Genomic DNA, 15,918 nt, shown 5'->3' with positions numbered 1-15,918 from the left:
TAAAGGCACCACAGACTAAGCCTCTAGTCAGTGGAGAGAGAATAGAAACCCTTGCAGCCCTCAAGGCAATTCATGAATTCAGAGTAAACATTAGCGCTGTGCCAGGCTGCCGCTAGGTGCTGGGCTGGGAGACACTTTAAGACACAGTCTAGCAAAGTTCACCGCTTAGAAGACACAACCTAGTGTCCCATAACAAGACGTGCAAAGTGCTGCCGGAGCCTGGAGCTCACAGCAAAACCTTGCCTAGAAGAGTCAGGGAAGCTTGGCTACAGTTCTGTTGGAGTTGAGTCTTAGTAGGATGGATGAGTTCTCCAGGCAGAGAAGAGGTGAAAGAACATTCTGTGTAGAAGGAATAGCATGGCGGGGCGCCTGGGTGGCTCAGTCGGTTAAGTGTCCAACTTCGGCTCTGGTCATGAACTCGCGGTTCGTGGGTTCGAGCCCTGCATCGGGCTCTGTGCTGACAGCTTGGAGCCTGCTTCGGATTCTGTGTCTCCCTCTCTCTCTGCCCCTCCCCTGCTCATGCTCTGTCTCTCAAAAATAAATAAATGTTAAAAAAAAATTAAAAAAAAAGAAGGAATAGCATGGGCAAAAATGTTGAGTCTGAAAGGGGTTGGCCTCATCAGGACAGACGAGCTCAGTGGTTTGGAGTAGGGGTCAGGGTGTCTTTGTGCAAGGTGCAGAGGGGCAACTCAGGAGGAGCCGGGAAAGAGGGGCTGGGAACAGTCTGTACTTTGTCCTTGACACATGCCACTGCCTCTCTCCCCCTCACAGTTTCTGTGGTATCAGAGGCAGGTGACATACAGTTAATTTCCCTTCATGCTCAATTTCACCCAGTAGCAGCTAAGTGAATGAGCCACAAGAAGGAAGAGGTGGGTGGTCCCGCCGCCCACCCTAATCAACCCTCCATGTGGTATAAAGATATAAACTCTGAAGAAGATGGATTTCCCAAGGGCACAGTCACAGCAAGGCAAAACTTGAGTTTGCTTCCATGGGTCCTGCTTTAGGCCTCCCGTGCTCTCTGGTCCACAGAGAAGAGACCTTTTAGATCATCACTCCATCGGGCCCCGTTCCCCTTGTGGAGAACCCTCTGGGGGAAAAACAGTATCACGTGGTCCAACCAAGCAGCCTGCCTCCAGGCCCACCAGCCCACCAGTGGCCCCTCACCTCCAGCGTCTGCTGCAAGGACTCTGTAAGGTGCCTCAGCTCCTTCTTCTCTTGCTCCACACCCTTGAGGCATCTTGCGGTCAGTTCTAGCTCCCTGCAGGGACAGAAGGCTGGGTATGGCAGGGCCCACCCCTCCCAATCCCCTCTGCACACAGAAATGCTTCTGCTTCACCTCCCGACATGGCTCACAGGGGGCCTTGGAAGGCCAGCCCCTCTCTGCATGGCGGGGTCCTGACAGCAGCTGTAGGAACCTGGGGCTGAAAGGAGGAGATCCCGGCCAAGTGGGGTTGACGTCACTTGCTCCAGGGACACATGCATCTGTCAGGTGGGATAAACCCAGGACCCCACAGGCAGAGGGAAGCAGTGGAGAAACAAAGGGAGGGGGCCTGGCCCCACCTCCTTTCTTCCCTGGACAGACCCTGCCAGTATCCCTACTCCTCTCACATGGGTCATGGCTGAGGCCCTTCTCTGGGGTGACAACCCCTTTGCTGCTTTCTTAACCAGCCTGGGCCACCTCACGCCTTTACCCCTGGTTTCCCTTCCTCCTGCTTGAAATGCCTTTCCCTTTTCTCCTGCCCAGTTTCCTAATCCTACCCATCCTTCAAGGCCCCGCTCAATTGAACCCCTCTTCATGCCCACAAGGATCACATGTATACCTTAATTCCTAGGACACAGGGAGTCTGCACTGTGGTCCCTAGTACCTGACTATATATTATCGTGTGGATGTTTCCTGGGTGTTAGTCTGATTTTCCCAACAAGAGTGTAAGATCCTGCATGGTAAGATAAGGGGACTTATCCTCTATTCCAGTATCTGGCACAATTCTGGAGATAAGCAGGTGCTTGGCTATTTACTTGGTAAGATCCTCAGTATTTCTCCCTCCCCAAAGTGCTTGTCTAATTGACTTCCTTTTATAAGGCTGCTGCAAGAAAAACCTTTGTGGGCTAACACTGATTATCAGTAGTGATGAGGAGGAGGATGCCGACGACGAGGACAACCACCGCCATCAACAGCACCCAGAGCACTGGTCTCCAAATTCCTGGATCGGCTGAATCAGAATGACCCAAAGAGCTTTTGTAAAATATAGATCTCTGGGCCCTACTTTCCAGAGATTCTAATCCTGGTGTATGATTATAATGTGCAACTGGTTTGCAAAGCATACACAGGACTAAAGATCCCGAGGGACATCGTTAGCCAGAACGTGACGGGACTGTGCAGGCGATGCTGGGGGGTCTTGGCTAACAGCACCTCCAGGCCGGCTTGTTCCCCTCTGCCTCTGGGTAAGGAAGGCTTGACAGAGGCAAGAGGGGCTTGTTGCTTGCGGGGGACGCCTGTCGGCACCTGCTGGTGCCTCACCTCCAGTTCTCCAGTTCGTGTGGGGTCTACAGCTCCTTCTGGGCTGCCCCGAGGCCTGGAGCACTGGGAAGATAGACCCAAACCAAGTCATCAAGTAACGAGACTCTCCTGGGCGAGACCTCTCCAGGCCCGATGGGAAATGCGGGTCCTAATGCCCTGCCCCAGGCGCACCTTCCTCCCGCCCCCACCACCTTTTGATCTGCTCCTGCTCCATTTTCAGCTCCTGCACCACCTCCTCGAACTGCTGCTTCTCGGCCTCCAGCACCTGGTTCAGGCGCTCAAGCTCCTGAAGAGAACCAGAGGGGAAGAGAAGAGTCATGGGCAGCAAAGGGCTCCTGAGGTCAGGAAGCGTCCCTCTAGTCCAGGGGCCCCTATGTGATGTGGTACAGTCTGGGCCATAGGCTGTCACAGACTTGGAGTTAAGTCCTAAGGAGCCCTGGTCCCACTAGTCGATACACAGTCTCAACAAATCCCCAGTCTGCGATGGGTGTGGCCTTCTCAAACACACTGAGCATGCTCAACACCGTGGCGTGTGCCTGGAGGTGATGATAATTCTAGGTGTCTACTCTGCTGGGCAACTCCAGTCACTAACCCCCTCAGGTAGGCTGGCTGGCTCTCAAGCCCTGGAGGAAAACGTGGTGGGTGTGTATTTCCATTAAAGAGTCCTATGGGGCGCCTGGGTGGCTCAGTCGGTTAAGCAAGCGTCTGACTTCGGCCCGGGTCATGATCTCACGGTCCGTGAGTTCAAGCCCCGCATCAGGCTTTGTGCTGACAGCTCGGAGCCTAGAGCCTGTTTCAGATTCTGTGTCTTCCTCTCTCTCTGACCCTCCCCCGTTCATGCTCTGTCTCTCTCTGTCTCAAAAATAAACGTTAAATAAAAATTAAAAAACAAAAAGATCCCTAGAGTGACATCTGTCAAAGGTGGCAAAGAAAAGCCAGTCCCGACCCAAACAATCAGAAAATTTTATTCTCAAGGCTCTAGGAAGCAGCCAGCCTAGGTGCCTGCAGCTTCCCTTATACTCAGCCCTAAGGGAACAGGAGAGCCAGAAAGCCCAGGGCGGGGCCCCAGGGCCAGACTAGTTTTGTCAGGAGGGCTGGTAAGCACAGGTATGTGCCCTCCGAGGGTCCGGTTTTCCTGGGCTGCAATGGCAGCTGGGGTTGCAGGGCACCCTTCAGGCGAAGCTTAGCTGGCAGCATTTTTGTGACACCCGCTTTGCTCCTCCACATTACACACTGTGGGAGGATATTATTCCCAGCACCTCAGGTGCCGGCAGGCCCTTGCTATGCCTCCAAGAACCAGACAGCGAAACGGACGCTCCTAAAAATAACACGACAAAACAATCAATTGGCTTTTCCTCTCCTTCCTCCCCATGTCCGGCCCAGGTATGTGTGATGAAATGCTTTTCCCACCTAAGTCAATAACTGCATGTGTCTGGGCAACACATATGCTGTGTGGCAGTAAGAGAACAGACATCCATGAATCAGAGCCGTCTATGGTCAAAGGGGCCTGAAAGCACTTCAGTCTTCATCAGACACTTGAATCCTGGGATCAGTTTTCCTGCCAAGAGATGGCCTGGGCTCTGCCTGAATGGCTGTCATGACGGGGAATTCACCCCCTCTTAAGACAGCCCATTTCATTCCAGAACAACCTGATCAAAACTCTTCCTTCCGGGTCCGACCTCAGATGAGCCCTCCCTGAAAGCAACAAAGACAAAAACATGGATGAAGGACCGCAGATTTTGCCGAAAGTTTTGTGGGGCTCAGATGAGAGGGCTGAATCTCATTTATGGAGCAAAACTTCCGTTCAAAACCCCCGTAGCCACCTCCGTCCTTTGCACAGACTCTCCCTTTGGCAGCTGCCTTGCTGCCTGGAACTTGCTGTCCTTGGTCATAGTGTCCCCTTAAGCTCTTCTCCTCAGCCACGAAGACTGAATACCCCTAGCCAGCAAAGTAAGAGCCAGTGAACAGCTCTTAGCAAAACAGACGACTGGCAAAGCCAAGGACAGGCGAAGCCTGAGTGTCCCAGGTCCACCTAGGGGAGGGGGTGGCCCGTTTCATCCACCTGTTCCATCTGAGCCCAAATCTGCCTCCTTATAACCTCCGTCAGTGGGCTGACCTTCTGCCCTTGGAGCCACAGAACAAGACTGATCCTTTTTCCCTTCATGTGTTGGGGACAGTTTTCTGTCCCCAAGTCTCCTCTCCTCTGAGCCAAATAATCCCTGTTCGCCATGCTTCACTGCATTATTTCTAAGTTCCCAATAAAAGCAATTATGCTTTTGAAAAGAATGCAGGCTCCTGAATGATTGGAAGACTAAATACAGTGGAGGTTCTTCCCAATTAATTTACAGGCTCATGTGATCCCAATAAAAACCCCAATGGGATTTTTAAAAAATAGTCTCATTCATTCACACATGCCACACATAGTTATTGAGTGTTTAATAGGCACCAAGGACCTGCCAGGCTCTGCATTGAGGATGTGAGAATGAGCAAACCCAGGCACGTCTCAGTTCTCATGGAGCTTACAGCTCAGTGCAAGAATCAAAAACTAATAAAATAATCACACACAAGAGTATCATTACAAACCAAAGTATGTGAAGTGCAGGATGGGAACACGGTTCTTTGTAAAGCTGTCTTGGACAAGAAGTAGGGAACGATTGGGGGGTGGGGTGGGGAGCAGATTTTTGAGCCAACATGTGAAGGTGCATAAATAGCGGGAAGAGGAAACAGCATTCCAGGAACAAGGATCAGTATGTGCAAAGGCCCTTCAGAAACCTGCAGAACCTGAAAGAACCAAGATATTTCCACACCGCTGGGCCCACAGTGAGGGTGAACAGCAGGAGGGAAGCTTGACCACACAGCGCCTTGGGCTATGCTGCGGATTTTGTGGTTTTCCTGAGCCAGAACAAACAATGAAGGTTTTGAGCAGAAAGTAGGGGATGAAGACGGGCAACGCAATCCGATTTCCATTTTAAACCATGACTCCAGGGGCGCCTGGGTGGCGCAGTCGGTTAAGCGTCCGACTTCAGCCAGGTCACGATTTCACGGTCTGTGAGTTCGAGCCCCGCGTCAGGCTCTGGGCTGATGGCTCGGAGCCTGGAGCCTGTTTCCGATTCTGTGTCTCCCTCTCTCTCTGCCCCTCCCCCGTTCATGCTATGTCTCTCTCTGTCCCAAAAATAAATTAAAAAACGTTGAAAAAAAAAAATTAAAAAAAAAAAAACACCATGACTCCAGCTGCAGTGAGGAGAAAAAGGATGAAAAGGGGCCAGGAGGGATACAGGGAATCCGGCAGGGGGTGGGGGGAAGCCACTGCATTAGTTCAGCAAGACCTAATAGTACTGTGAACTTGAGCGAGGCGGTGAGATGGAGAGAAGTGGCCAGACAGCTTCTAGAGATTTGGGGGTAGCTAGCAGAACTTGGGGGTGGAGTGGGAAAGGGTGAGATGGGGAGGACAGGATGAGGCACAACTCTCAGGTTTCCAATCTGCACAAACAATGGGAGGAGGTGAATTCCCTGAGATAGGGAGCGCTAGACCATCAGCTCTTCTGGGGAAGATCGTAAGTGGCCTTGGACGTGTTAAGTTTGCAGTACCTTTGAGACATTGGCTGGAGATGTGAAGCCAACGGTTGGATAGAAGGGGCTGGAGCTCAGCAGAGAGAAGGGACTGCACCTGTCAAGGGGGAGACATTTGCACATACATAGTAAATGAAACTGGGGGTGTGGTCTAGATGGCCTTTGGATCCAATGCAGGAAGAAGGAGGGGTATGGGGGGGTACTCTCTGGGATGGGCAATACCACCTTGTAGGGTTCATGGGAGGATAATCTGGGCTAATCCACGCAAACTGTCTGCCGCATAGTAAGTGCTTAATAAACGATGGATAGTATTATAAATTGAAGCTGTGTAGTATCCATTCAAGAATAGACAGCAATTCAAAGGAATGGAAAAGAGAATTCTGAAACAGATTTGGTATATGATGATAATGACAATGATAGCACTCGCTGTGAGTTTCCTGTTCTAAGTACTTTACATGTATTAATTCGTGTAATCCTTACAACAGCTCTGAAAGTGAATAATATTTTTGTCCTCATTTTATAGATGAGACAAGCAGAGGTACACAAGGGTCAAGGAACTTGCTCAAAGTTACACATGTCTTCATCCCTCTTCCCCACGCTGTAGCTAGTCGGTGATGGAGGGACTCAAACATGGGCAGTGGGGTAGAGCGAGATGGAAATGTCCACGCACAGCGGCTGAGAGTGGAAACTGGTACAAAATTTCTGGAAAGAAATTTGTCAATATGCATCAGGAGTCTTAAAAGTTCTTGCCCAGACTCCATGATTTTGCCCATAGGAAGGAACCTCTCCTAAACAATTAGATAGTAGGCCACGATTCATGTGTGCAGAGGTGCTCACTGTGGCATAATTTATAATAGTGAAGACAGCCTAGGGTTGCCTGGCTGGCTCAGTCAGTAAAGTATCTGACTTCAGCTGAGGTCATGATATCACGGTTTGTGGGTTTGAGCCCCACATCGGGCTCTATGCTGACAATGCAGAGTCTGCTTGGGATTCTCTCTCTCTCCTTCTCTCTCTGCACCTCCCCCACTTGTGCTTTCTCTCTCTCAAAATAAAGAAATAAACTTATACAAATAAAATTATAATAATAAGAAGAAAAGAAAACAGCCTAGATGTCCAAAAACAGAAGGTGAGTTAAATGAAACATCACGTAGGATGTATCAGTACATGGTCATCAAAACTGATGTTTTCAAAGAATGTTGAATGACATGAAAAATTGCTGAAGGTACAAATGTTAATGAAGGTATAATGAAAAAGCAGGCCATAAAATGGAATATCTGCTGTGATCCTATTTTGTTTAAAATATAGGGGCGCCTGGGTGGCTTAGTTGGTTAAGCGGCCGACTTCGGCTCAGGTCATGATCTTGCAGTTTGTGAGTTCAAGCCCCGCATCGGGCTCTGTGCTGACAGCTCAGAGCCTGGAGCCTGCTTCGGATTCTGTCTGTCTGTCTGTCTGTCTCTCTCTCCCTCTGCCCCTCCCCTGCTTGTGCTCTGTCTCTGTCTCTCTCTCTCTCTCTCTCAAAAATAAGCAAACACAAAAATAAAAAAAATATATATATATATTAGAATATATATAGAGAAATATATATATATATTTCTCTAAAGACTGAAGAAAAACACCAAAATGTTGGCAGCAGTTGTGTCAATTGTGGGATTAAGAATAAAGTTTGTTTTCCAGGTGTTCTGCAAAGAGCATGATTTCTACCATTAACAATAATAAAAAAAGCTACACATGGATGAGGGCAAAGAAAGAGAACCTTCTTTCCAGTCGCTCACTTCTTTTCTACCTTTCGATTTCCCTGTGTGACTCTTAGCTAACACTGATGTCCAGGTGGAGCCTTAGAAGACTGATGATAGCCGGACCTGAAAACCTGAAGCGGCCAGAACCTTCTGTTCCTGTGGCCAAGACGGTACGAGAGCTTGCGGCAACCCCGTCATAGGTTGAGGTCAGCCAGGACCCGCTGCAGCTAAAGCCTCTTCCACCATCTAGTGCTTGTTCTTCTGACTCCTGGGCCTGACTTAAGTTGCAGGAGTACGGGGTTGGGAAGAAGTCACTAGAAGGCAGATTCCTGCTCAAGGAAAGGAAGAGTCTTCGAGCCACAGAGCAACAAGGTGAAGAATCCCGCCAGAGGTCGTGAGTTGCCCATCACAGAAGCAAGATAACATCCATCAGGGAGGTGAGCAAAGAGCCTCCCCTTGAAGTGACAGGTTCTTCCCAACACCAAGGGTCTATGTTCTGACCGGGAGCAGCCTGGGGGGCAAGATGCCTGCCTAATGGGCCCTGGGCATTTCGATTTCCTAGGTGCCTACCCACATACAAGGCTGAGCTCTCTGAGTTCGGCGAGAGAAGGAAAGGTAGTCGGGCTGCCCTCCTCCAGGGATGAGAGATGAGGTCACAAGGAGCCAGGGACACTTGAGGAAGGGCTCAAGGAAGGGCATGGCCTTCTGGCCCCGGGGCAGATGACCCCAGGCTGGCTCACCCCGTGCTCTCTGCTCATGCCTCCAGAGTCCCAGGCCCTCCCTTCCACATGGAGGAGGTCGGGGCCGCATCACCGCACAGTGCACATCTGCACGGGCCCTGCCCGTCCACAAAGCACTCTGCTGCCTTTGATTTCATCGAGCCTCACAGCGACCCAGGAACTAGGCAGCCACAGCCATCAACTCTTATCAGAGCATCACAGATAGAGCAACTGAGGCTCAGAGAGGTTAACTTACCCAAGGCCACACAGTCAGTGATGGAGCTGAGACTCCAATATGAGTCTCCGGGATCCAGACCCTGAGTCTTTCTTTAGGCCAGACTGCCTCTTAAAGATCAGAGAATCTTCATCTTATCACTGGGCTGTTGTACCCGAGGCCTTTCTAAGCGGCCCAACGCACACCCAGACAACCTCTGAGCCTCGCAGTGGAGATGGGAAAGATGCAGGGGACAGGAAGACCCATCATATGGATGAGCAAGTCAGGGAAGCAGTGATTTCTGTTCCCGATCTGCAGCGCGCAGCTGACGCGGGAATACGGACCTGGGCACGGCCCTCTCCCTTTCCGCCCGCTCACAGCAGCCTTCACGGGGGATCGGCTGGGCCCGAGTGAGTCTCGCTCAGATCTTGTAGCACCAGACCAGGGAGCTCACAGCTGACAGGCCTCGCTCCTTCAACGTGCTACGGCTTTAAGTGAGGCCTGCGTGCGGTGGGTCTCCGCTGGCCTCATTTCCTGGCTAAAGACCTAGATAGAGTGTCTAAATTTTCCTCCGGCTGACCGCTGCCCCAGATTTAGCCTCTCTGATGGATAAGTCTGTCTCTCTCCCTGCCGGTGGCTGTGTCTGTCACTCCATCCCACCCCCTGGCTTCCTCAATTACCTGTCTTTAGGTTGCTGACAAGCCACCAGAAGGCTCCCTTGTCAAAATGGCAGAACCGTGTGAAGAAAATGCCAAGACTTTAATGCGGGACCCAGATGAGAGCGTGGAGGCACAGACGCCCAGACGGCACGGCTGTGAGAAGGCTCAGTGCTGTCACCACGCCAAGCCTCAAATCCATGGAATCCTAACGCAAAGCCTCCATGGCTTTGGGGGTGTGTTTCTTGTTTGTTTGGGTTTGGTTTTTCCTGTTGTCGTCAAATGACGAAATGAGTCTGAAGTCCAGCTGGGAGAATACACGGGCAAGAAGATCTGGTAAAAGTCTGAAGAAGGAAAATGAGGCCAGATCGTCCTACTAGATTCAAATCAAGATGTGATGTGAAATGACAAGAATCAAAAATGTTCGCTCCGTGAATCATTCCACAAACATTTGTCAAGCACTCATCCTGGGCCAGGTACGGTCTTGGGTCCTGGGGATATTCGGGGTGCTGCAGGGACAGGATGCTTCTTGACAGTAGGGCCTGTCTCAGAGCCCAGTGAAGGGTGGTTGGGAAAGGTGGTTCGCAAGAGAAAAGTCACAGAGGGAGGCACTGAGCCCAGGCAGATGGGCCCAGCCCTACGGGCACAAGAAAAAGCCGACTGGGTGAAGAGAAGTGGGCTGAATCAGGCTCTCCTATGGGAAAGGCACTTTGCAGCTTCAGGCCTCAGGCAGTTGACACGTAGAATGGGCCCATAATGAGTAATAACATGATTGTGACGCTAACAAACACAGATACTCACTGAGCACATACTATGTGCCAAGTGCTTTATATATAACATCTCACTTAATCTTCACATCTTAATAAGACGGGTTCCATTGTCTCCACTTTTCATGTAAGAATATTGATGTTCAGGGGTGCTTGGGTGGCTCAGTCGATTAAGCAGCCGACTCTTGGTTTTGGCTCAGGTCACGATCTCACAGTTCATGAGTTCGAGCCCTGCGTCGGGTTCTGTGCCGACAGCGTGGAGCCTGCTTGGGATTCTCTTTCTCCCTCTTTCTCTGCCCCGCCCCTGCTCTTGTTCTGTCTCTCTCAAAATAAATAAATAAATAAACTTAAAAAAAAAGAAAGACTATTGATGTCCGGAGAGGTTAGGTAACTTGTCCAAGGTCACACAGCTAGAAGCGTTGAAGGTCAAATACAAACATAGGCGGCCTGGCTCCCAAGTCTGCCGTGCTATCCCCTACCTTACTGTGCCCTTTCAGGGGTGCTGATGACACTTCAGAAACAGGCAAGGCCCAAGGCCGCTCGGAGATTCCAGATGAAGTGGACTTCAGTGGCTCCCCAGTGCAGGCTGCCTCTGGCTAATGCTTGGCTTTTTTGGAACTTACGTTGTGTCATTTAGAGGAAGAAGGAACCCCTGAGTTCATCCAACCCAATCACCCTCGTGGTGCAGAAGTCCCTCTACGGAGGCCATCCCAGCTTCCTGTGAAGATCACCGGTGATCGGCAGCTCACTACTTACCGATACAGCTTATACAATTTTGGGATGGCTTTCTCGAGAACGTGGTCACCTACCCTTTTTACTTTTGTCTCTGGCGACTGGCAAGAACAAATGCTCTCTGACAAGAAGCCACAGCAAGTCCCAAGCACGGTCACCTCACGGTGCCCCTGCTCTGCCCGTCTGACTTCCTGGAGAGTTCTCTGGGTGCCTTGCTCCCCTACATGCATCCCTAATGCCAGGAACACAAGCCAGTACACCTTGGCTGTTAAGGGGCCCCCGGAGCAGGGGCCGCGGGGGAGGGGCAGCAATTCTGAGCGGCCTCGGCCTCCGTGTGCCTACCTCTCTCTGCTCCCTCTGAAGGCAGAGCTCTTCGGTCTCCTCCATCAGTTTGTCTGCAAAGCAAGTGCGCACGCTCTCACGGAAAGCTCAGTCCGGCTCCGGCCTGGAGGGGGCCAGGGCCTTCCAGTAACCTCCTTCACTTCCAGGATCTCCCAGGGAAACGGTTTGTCATGTCCAGGCCAGCCAGCAGGCAGAGCCAGCTCCTGAGGATAGAAGCTGACATGCCGGCCGCAGCCACTACCTTCCTCTCTGGTCCCTGTCCCCGCACAGGGACGGCTTCATCTTCAGAAGCTCGGGGGGGGGGGTGTCTGCACCCCTAGAAGTGCTGTTAATTGTGCTGCTCCCCTGCACTAGTGTCTGGCAGGTGGGGGGTGCAGGTTCTGGGGCTATAGGGGGGTTCTGAAGCAGGCAGAGGGGACCCAGAGCCGAGGCCCTGGGTGTCTAAGGAGGTAGCAGGGGAAAAGATCCCAGGCAAAGGATCAAAGCCCCAGTCTCACCTTCTTCTTTCCCAAACAGAGCATACTTGTCAGCCAGTCAGGGGCACAGGGTCAGGTTGAAAGTGGGCCAAGGGGGTGGAAGTTTGGGGCAAATCCAGGACCCGGGAACCCAGGGCAGGATAACATCAACTCCATTCATGGGGCCCTTACTGTGTGCCTGAAACAAATGCTTACCGGCACGTTCTCATTTCCCCTGATCCCCAGGTCCCACCTCCCAAACCTAGGGACTATTCTCGTGACCCTTTTCAGGATGAGGAAATTAAGGCTTACAGAGGCTACCCTGTCTGGAGACACGCAGCTGATAGACAAGTGACAAAGCTGGCCCAGAGGTCCTCCTGCCACGCTGGCCAAGAGGACACAGGTTACACCATACAAGCCTCTACCTACGGCTCCTGGTAGCCTGCTAAGCCCTGCCCCAGCTCCCCTCCTCCGTCCTCCACCGAGCCCCAGCTATAACCCCGGCCCTGAAGTGCTACCTAGGGAGCCTCAGCTTCCAGTCCATCCCTCCAGCCAACCTAAATACTCCTGCTTCTCCTTGGCCAACTGCAGCCCCTGGGCCTCCAGGCTTTTGATCATGGCTTCTCCCAGCTGGGCATTCTTCCAAGTCCTGGGGAGGGAGGGCAGATGGGACAGAGGAGAGAAGAAACACAAAATCGTTACAACAGAAGGGGAGAGGAGAGGGAGACCGTGCATGGCGTGTACTCGCCCATCCTGTCTCCTCCAGAATCGCAGCCCCGTTCACTCTGGCTCCCGTGGCTCTGGCCGTGCCACCAGCATCGATCAGTTACAGTCCCCGGAGGCCAGCCCAGGCCGCAAAGTGGGCCACCGAGGACTGGGCCAGCAGCTTCGGAGCAGGGAAGAGATTGCTTCCCAGGCTGCTTTCTCTACCACCACAGGCCACTACCTGGCACCAGGCCTCGTATGGGGCATGCGCAGTGTTATTTGTTGAGCTAAAAGCATGACCCAGCAGGTGCCGGGACAGGGGTTCACATGTAAATGGACCGTGTTGGGCCGGAGGTTTCTATGATCTGGACTCTGATTTACAAAGCACCCGCTCCAATCTATGCTAGGATTCACTGTGGACCTGGGGAGGTGAGATGGGTGTCAGGAGGCAGCCAAACCCTCCTAGCGGTGCTGGATTTGCTCCCAAGAGTCGGAGACAAGTGGTCTACGTCTGCCACCTGTGACTCCAGACAAGCAAAGGTCACTGGGCTCCAAGCCCACCTGGCAGACCTCTCAACCTGGCCTGTTCTTTCTTGCCCACTCTAACCAACTCCCACAGCCCATCCCTCCAGCCAACCTAAATACTCCTGCTTTTCCTTGGCCTTTTGTGTTTCTTCTCTCCTCTGTCCCATCTGCCCTCCCTCCCCAGGACTTGGAAGAATGCCCAGCTGGGAGAAGCCATGATCAAAAGCCTGGAGGCCCAGGGGCTGCAGTTGGCCAAGGAGAAGCAGGAGTATTTAGGTTGGCTGGAGGGATGGACTGTTTCCAAGACGGCCCAGACAGTTTTCTCCCTCACCCTGCCCTTTTCTGGGGTCCTCAGTTCCCACTAGGTGATCAGGGTGGGCCCAGCCCATAACCATTCACTTCCTGGACGTGCCCCCCCGCCTATGAGTACTTACACCTTCCCGGACTCCTGTAGCATCTCCAGCCACTGGGTCTGCTCAAACTCGGACTCAGCAGCCAGCAAGATGTTCCCCTGCCAGGAAGAGGAACCACGGGTGTACCTGAGAGGAGCCCACTCTTGGGATGCCAGAGGCTGCCTGCAGTCTGCTCCTCCATCTCCTCCTCCATCCACCGTCCCGCATCTCTATGACCCTGACACCCTCCCAGGCCAGGCCACCGGAGCGGTTGCCCCCAGGGAGCCTGGAGGTTCCCAGGGAAGCCGGTCTGCCCTGCTCAGTCCAGGCTGAGAGGAGAGCTTTACTCACATGGAAGTCCTGGTGGGAGATTTTCATGGCATAGGGCATGCTGGGCTCTTCCTTGGCCTCCACCAGGCAGCCTCCCAGGGGGATGACTCCCTGAGAAAGAATGAGAACAGGCAGCCCCCCCCCCACCCCCCACACATCACTTAAGGCCTCTGGGAGCCCTCAGCCAAATCCAGGTCCTGCCAAGGGCCCCAGGCTGGGAGCCAGACCAGAACTGACTCCTAGAAGGAAGAGGAAGGACTGGGGCAGGCTCGGGGCCCAGGAAGAGTCGTAGGGGGCAAGAGTCCTGTGCCCCAAGAAGGATTCATTCTCCAGACTCTCTGCTAGACCACAGCAAGAAAAGAGACTGTCTTCCACCCTTGCAGGACACCCTCCCTCATTGTCCCCATGGGGTCCTACCCACTGTGGCCCTGGGGAGAGGCTGCCTCACCTTAGGGTGTATATTGAAGTATTTATTGGTTTCGAAGTTCTTTTTCTCGCTTTCAGAGTAGTAAAGAAGAAAGCTCTCTTTGATGATGAAAAACCTACAGTGGGTGGTGGGGAAGAAGGGGCAATAAGGAGGAAAAGGGTGAGGTGTCTTGGGACAGAAAGGCCTCGGGGGGCCCAGCACTCACGTAGAGAGCCCGTGGGCTCACCAGCTCAGGCTCATCCTCACCAGCTCGTGTTCCACATCTGCGCAGAGGCCCTTGCCGGCCAGCCACCCGCCGCCATCGGCAGCCTGACCCTCACACCGGTGGGCAGCTGGACTGGGAAGCCCACACTGCCTCCGTCCTGCCGCACCACCACCCTTGGCACAGGAGGGCATCTGTAGTCCTTCCCCTCGGGTACCTTCATCCCCTGAGCCATCACCTCCAGTCCCTTAGGGTCCACCCCAGGAGAAGGGGGAGAAGGGAGAGAAGAAAGCTCTCCCACCGCATCTGCCCTTCAGCCTCTCTGCCCTAGGAGAACAGAGCCTAGAAGCCGCCCCCACCCCCACCTCACTAAGAGATTGTGCATAACTCCAGGATGGGTCTTCTGACAAGGAATCGTGAAACTGACACTTGAACCCAACGTGTGGACCAGGCTGGCGAGGGCAGGCCTGCAGCCTCCATGTGACGCCAGCACTCCCTTTTGTCCGCGTGCTTCATGGCCTCCTTCTGGGACTCACGTCTAACTTAGGACTTCTGGGACCTGGTGCTTTCTGACTGTTGTGGAGGCGACCGCCTGATGCCAACGTGCAGAGCACTTGGACCCAGCCTGGAGGCTCTCCTAGGACTGATGATCGGAGCTGACCGGAATGAAACACCAAGTACAATTCCAGGAAAAGATCCAACCAGGTCTCAAAACCCTGAGGCTCAGGGACAACCACGGCGACTGGCCCCTTGCTCCCAGGGCCCCCGGGAACACTGCTGTTATCGAGGCAGGATCAGGGGAAGGGGTGGCCACCAGAGCCACTCAGAAGGGCTGACAGGAGCCGGCAGGGTGACTCTCTCCCCTGCTCCGCATTCAGTAACATCGCGTCGGTAGCTTAATATCAGTCACAATGGGAGCAGTTACACCAGGAAAATCATCAAATGATACAAACAGGGCTCCCCCCACCCCCGAGAGAGCCAGTTGTCAGCCATTTACCGGCACACTACTGGTTGGAGGCCCCCTCTTGTCAGGGGCCAGAAAAATTGCCGGAGGTAACAGAAAGCCGGTTTATCTCCGGAAGTCCATCAGCCCCGGGATCTTTCCTGAGGCCACAGCTGCTGGGGGAGGGTCCCCGGGACAGCTGCCACCTCACCTCCCCCAGGAAAGAGAAGCTCAGCTTTGTCCTTTGGCGCGAGCCTCAAGCCAACCCTTGTTCTTTATTTGCACCGACCCTCTCGGCCCAGCCGGATACCGGAGGGAGCTGCGGACTTCTGCTCATGCCAGCTCTTCCCCCAGGTCTCTCTGTCCCCCAGGGAGAAAGGACACATAGATACCACCCTCTGCAGAGCTGCGGGGACAGTCTGGGCCGGCCAGCACCTGACCCCCGCCCATCCTCTCAGCTTTCCCACCACTTCTGCCCTTCAGCTTCTCTGTCCCGAGCCAATACCAAACTCACCACCCCCATCTCACTACTTTTTGCATTGCAGTTGTCCCTGGAAAGCCCTCCCTGTCGCTTTTCATCTGGCTGAGCCCTTCCTTGGTGACCAGTCCAGCCTACAGTGCCGTCTGAGCTCTTCCTGAACTTGCTGACCGGGCGGTGCACTTGGCACCCAGCACCAACATATCC

The 15,918-nt window shown here is 53.2% G+C and overlaps 1 protein-coding gene across 2 annotated transcripts in view; it reads right to left on the bottom strand.

Moving 5' to 3' along the window:
• Positions 1–15,918, bottom strand: part of PLEKHD1 (pleckstrin homology and coiled-coil domain containing D1) — a 29,549-nt gene that overhangs the window by 3,806 nt on the left and 9,825 nt on the right. For both annotated transcript variants that reach the window (XM_042989993.1, XM_042989992.1), the window contains exons 2-8: positions 14,110–14,203; positions 13,683–13,772; positions 13,374–13,450; positions 12,267–12,358; positions 11,255–11,307; positions 2,710–2,804; positions 1,165–1,258 (exon numbers count right to left, since the gene is read on the bottom strand). In XM_042989993.1, the coding sequence (XP_042845927.1) occupies positions 1,165–1,258; positions 2,710–2,804; positions 11,255–11,307; positions 12,267–12,358; positions 13,374–13,450; positions 13,683–13,772; positions 14,110–14,203 (595 nt within the window). The remainder of the gene's footprint in view (positions 1–1,164; positions 1,259–2,709; positions 2,805–11,254; positions 11,308–12,266; positions 12,359–13,373; positions 13,451–13,682; positions 13,773–14,109; positions 14,204–15,918) is intronic.

This window comes from Panthera tigris, chromosome B3 (genome assembly GCF_018350195.1).
Source record: "Panthera tigris isolate Pti1 chromosome B3, P.tigris_Pti1_mat1.1, whole genome shotgun sequence".
Taxonomy (NCBI): Eukaryota; Metazoa; Chordata; class Mammalia; order Carnivora; family Felidae; genus Panthera; species Panthera tigris.
The sequence above is the reverse complement of the archived record's forward strand: the minus strand, read 5'-3'. Positions and strand labels throughout refer to the sequence as shown.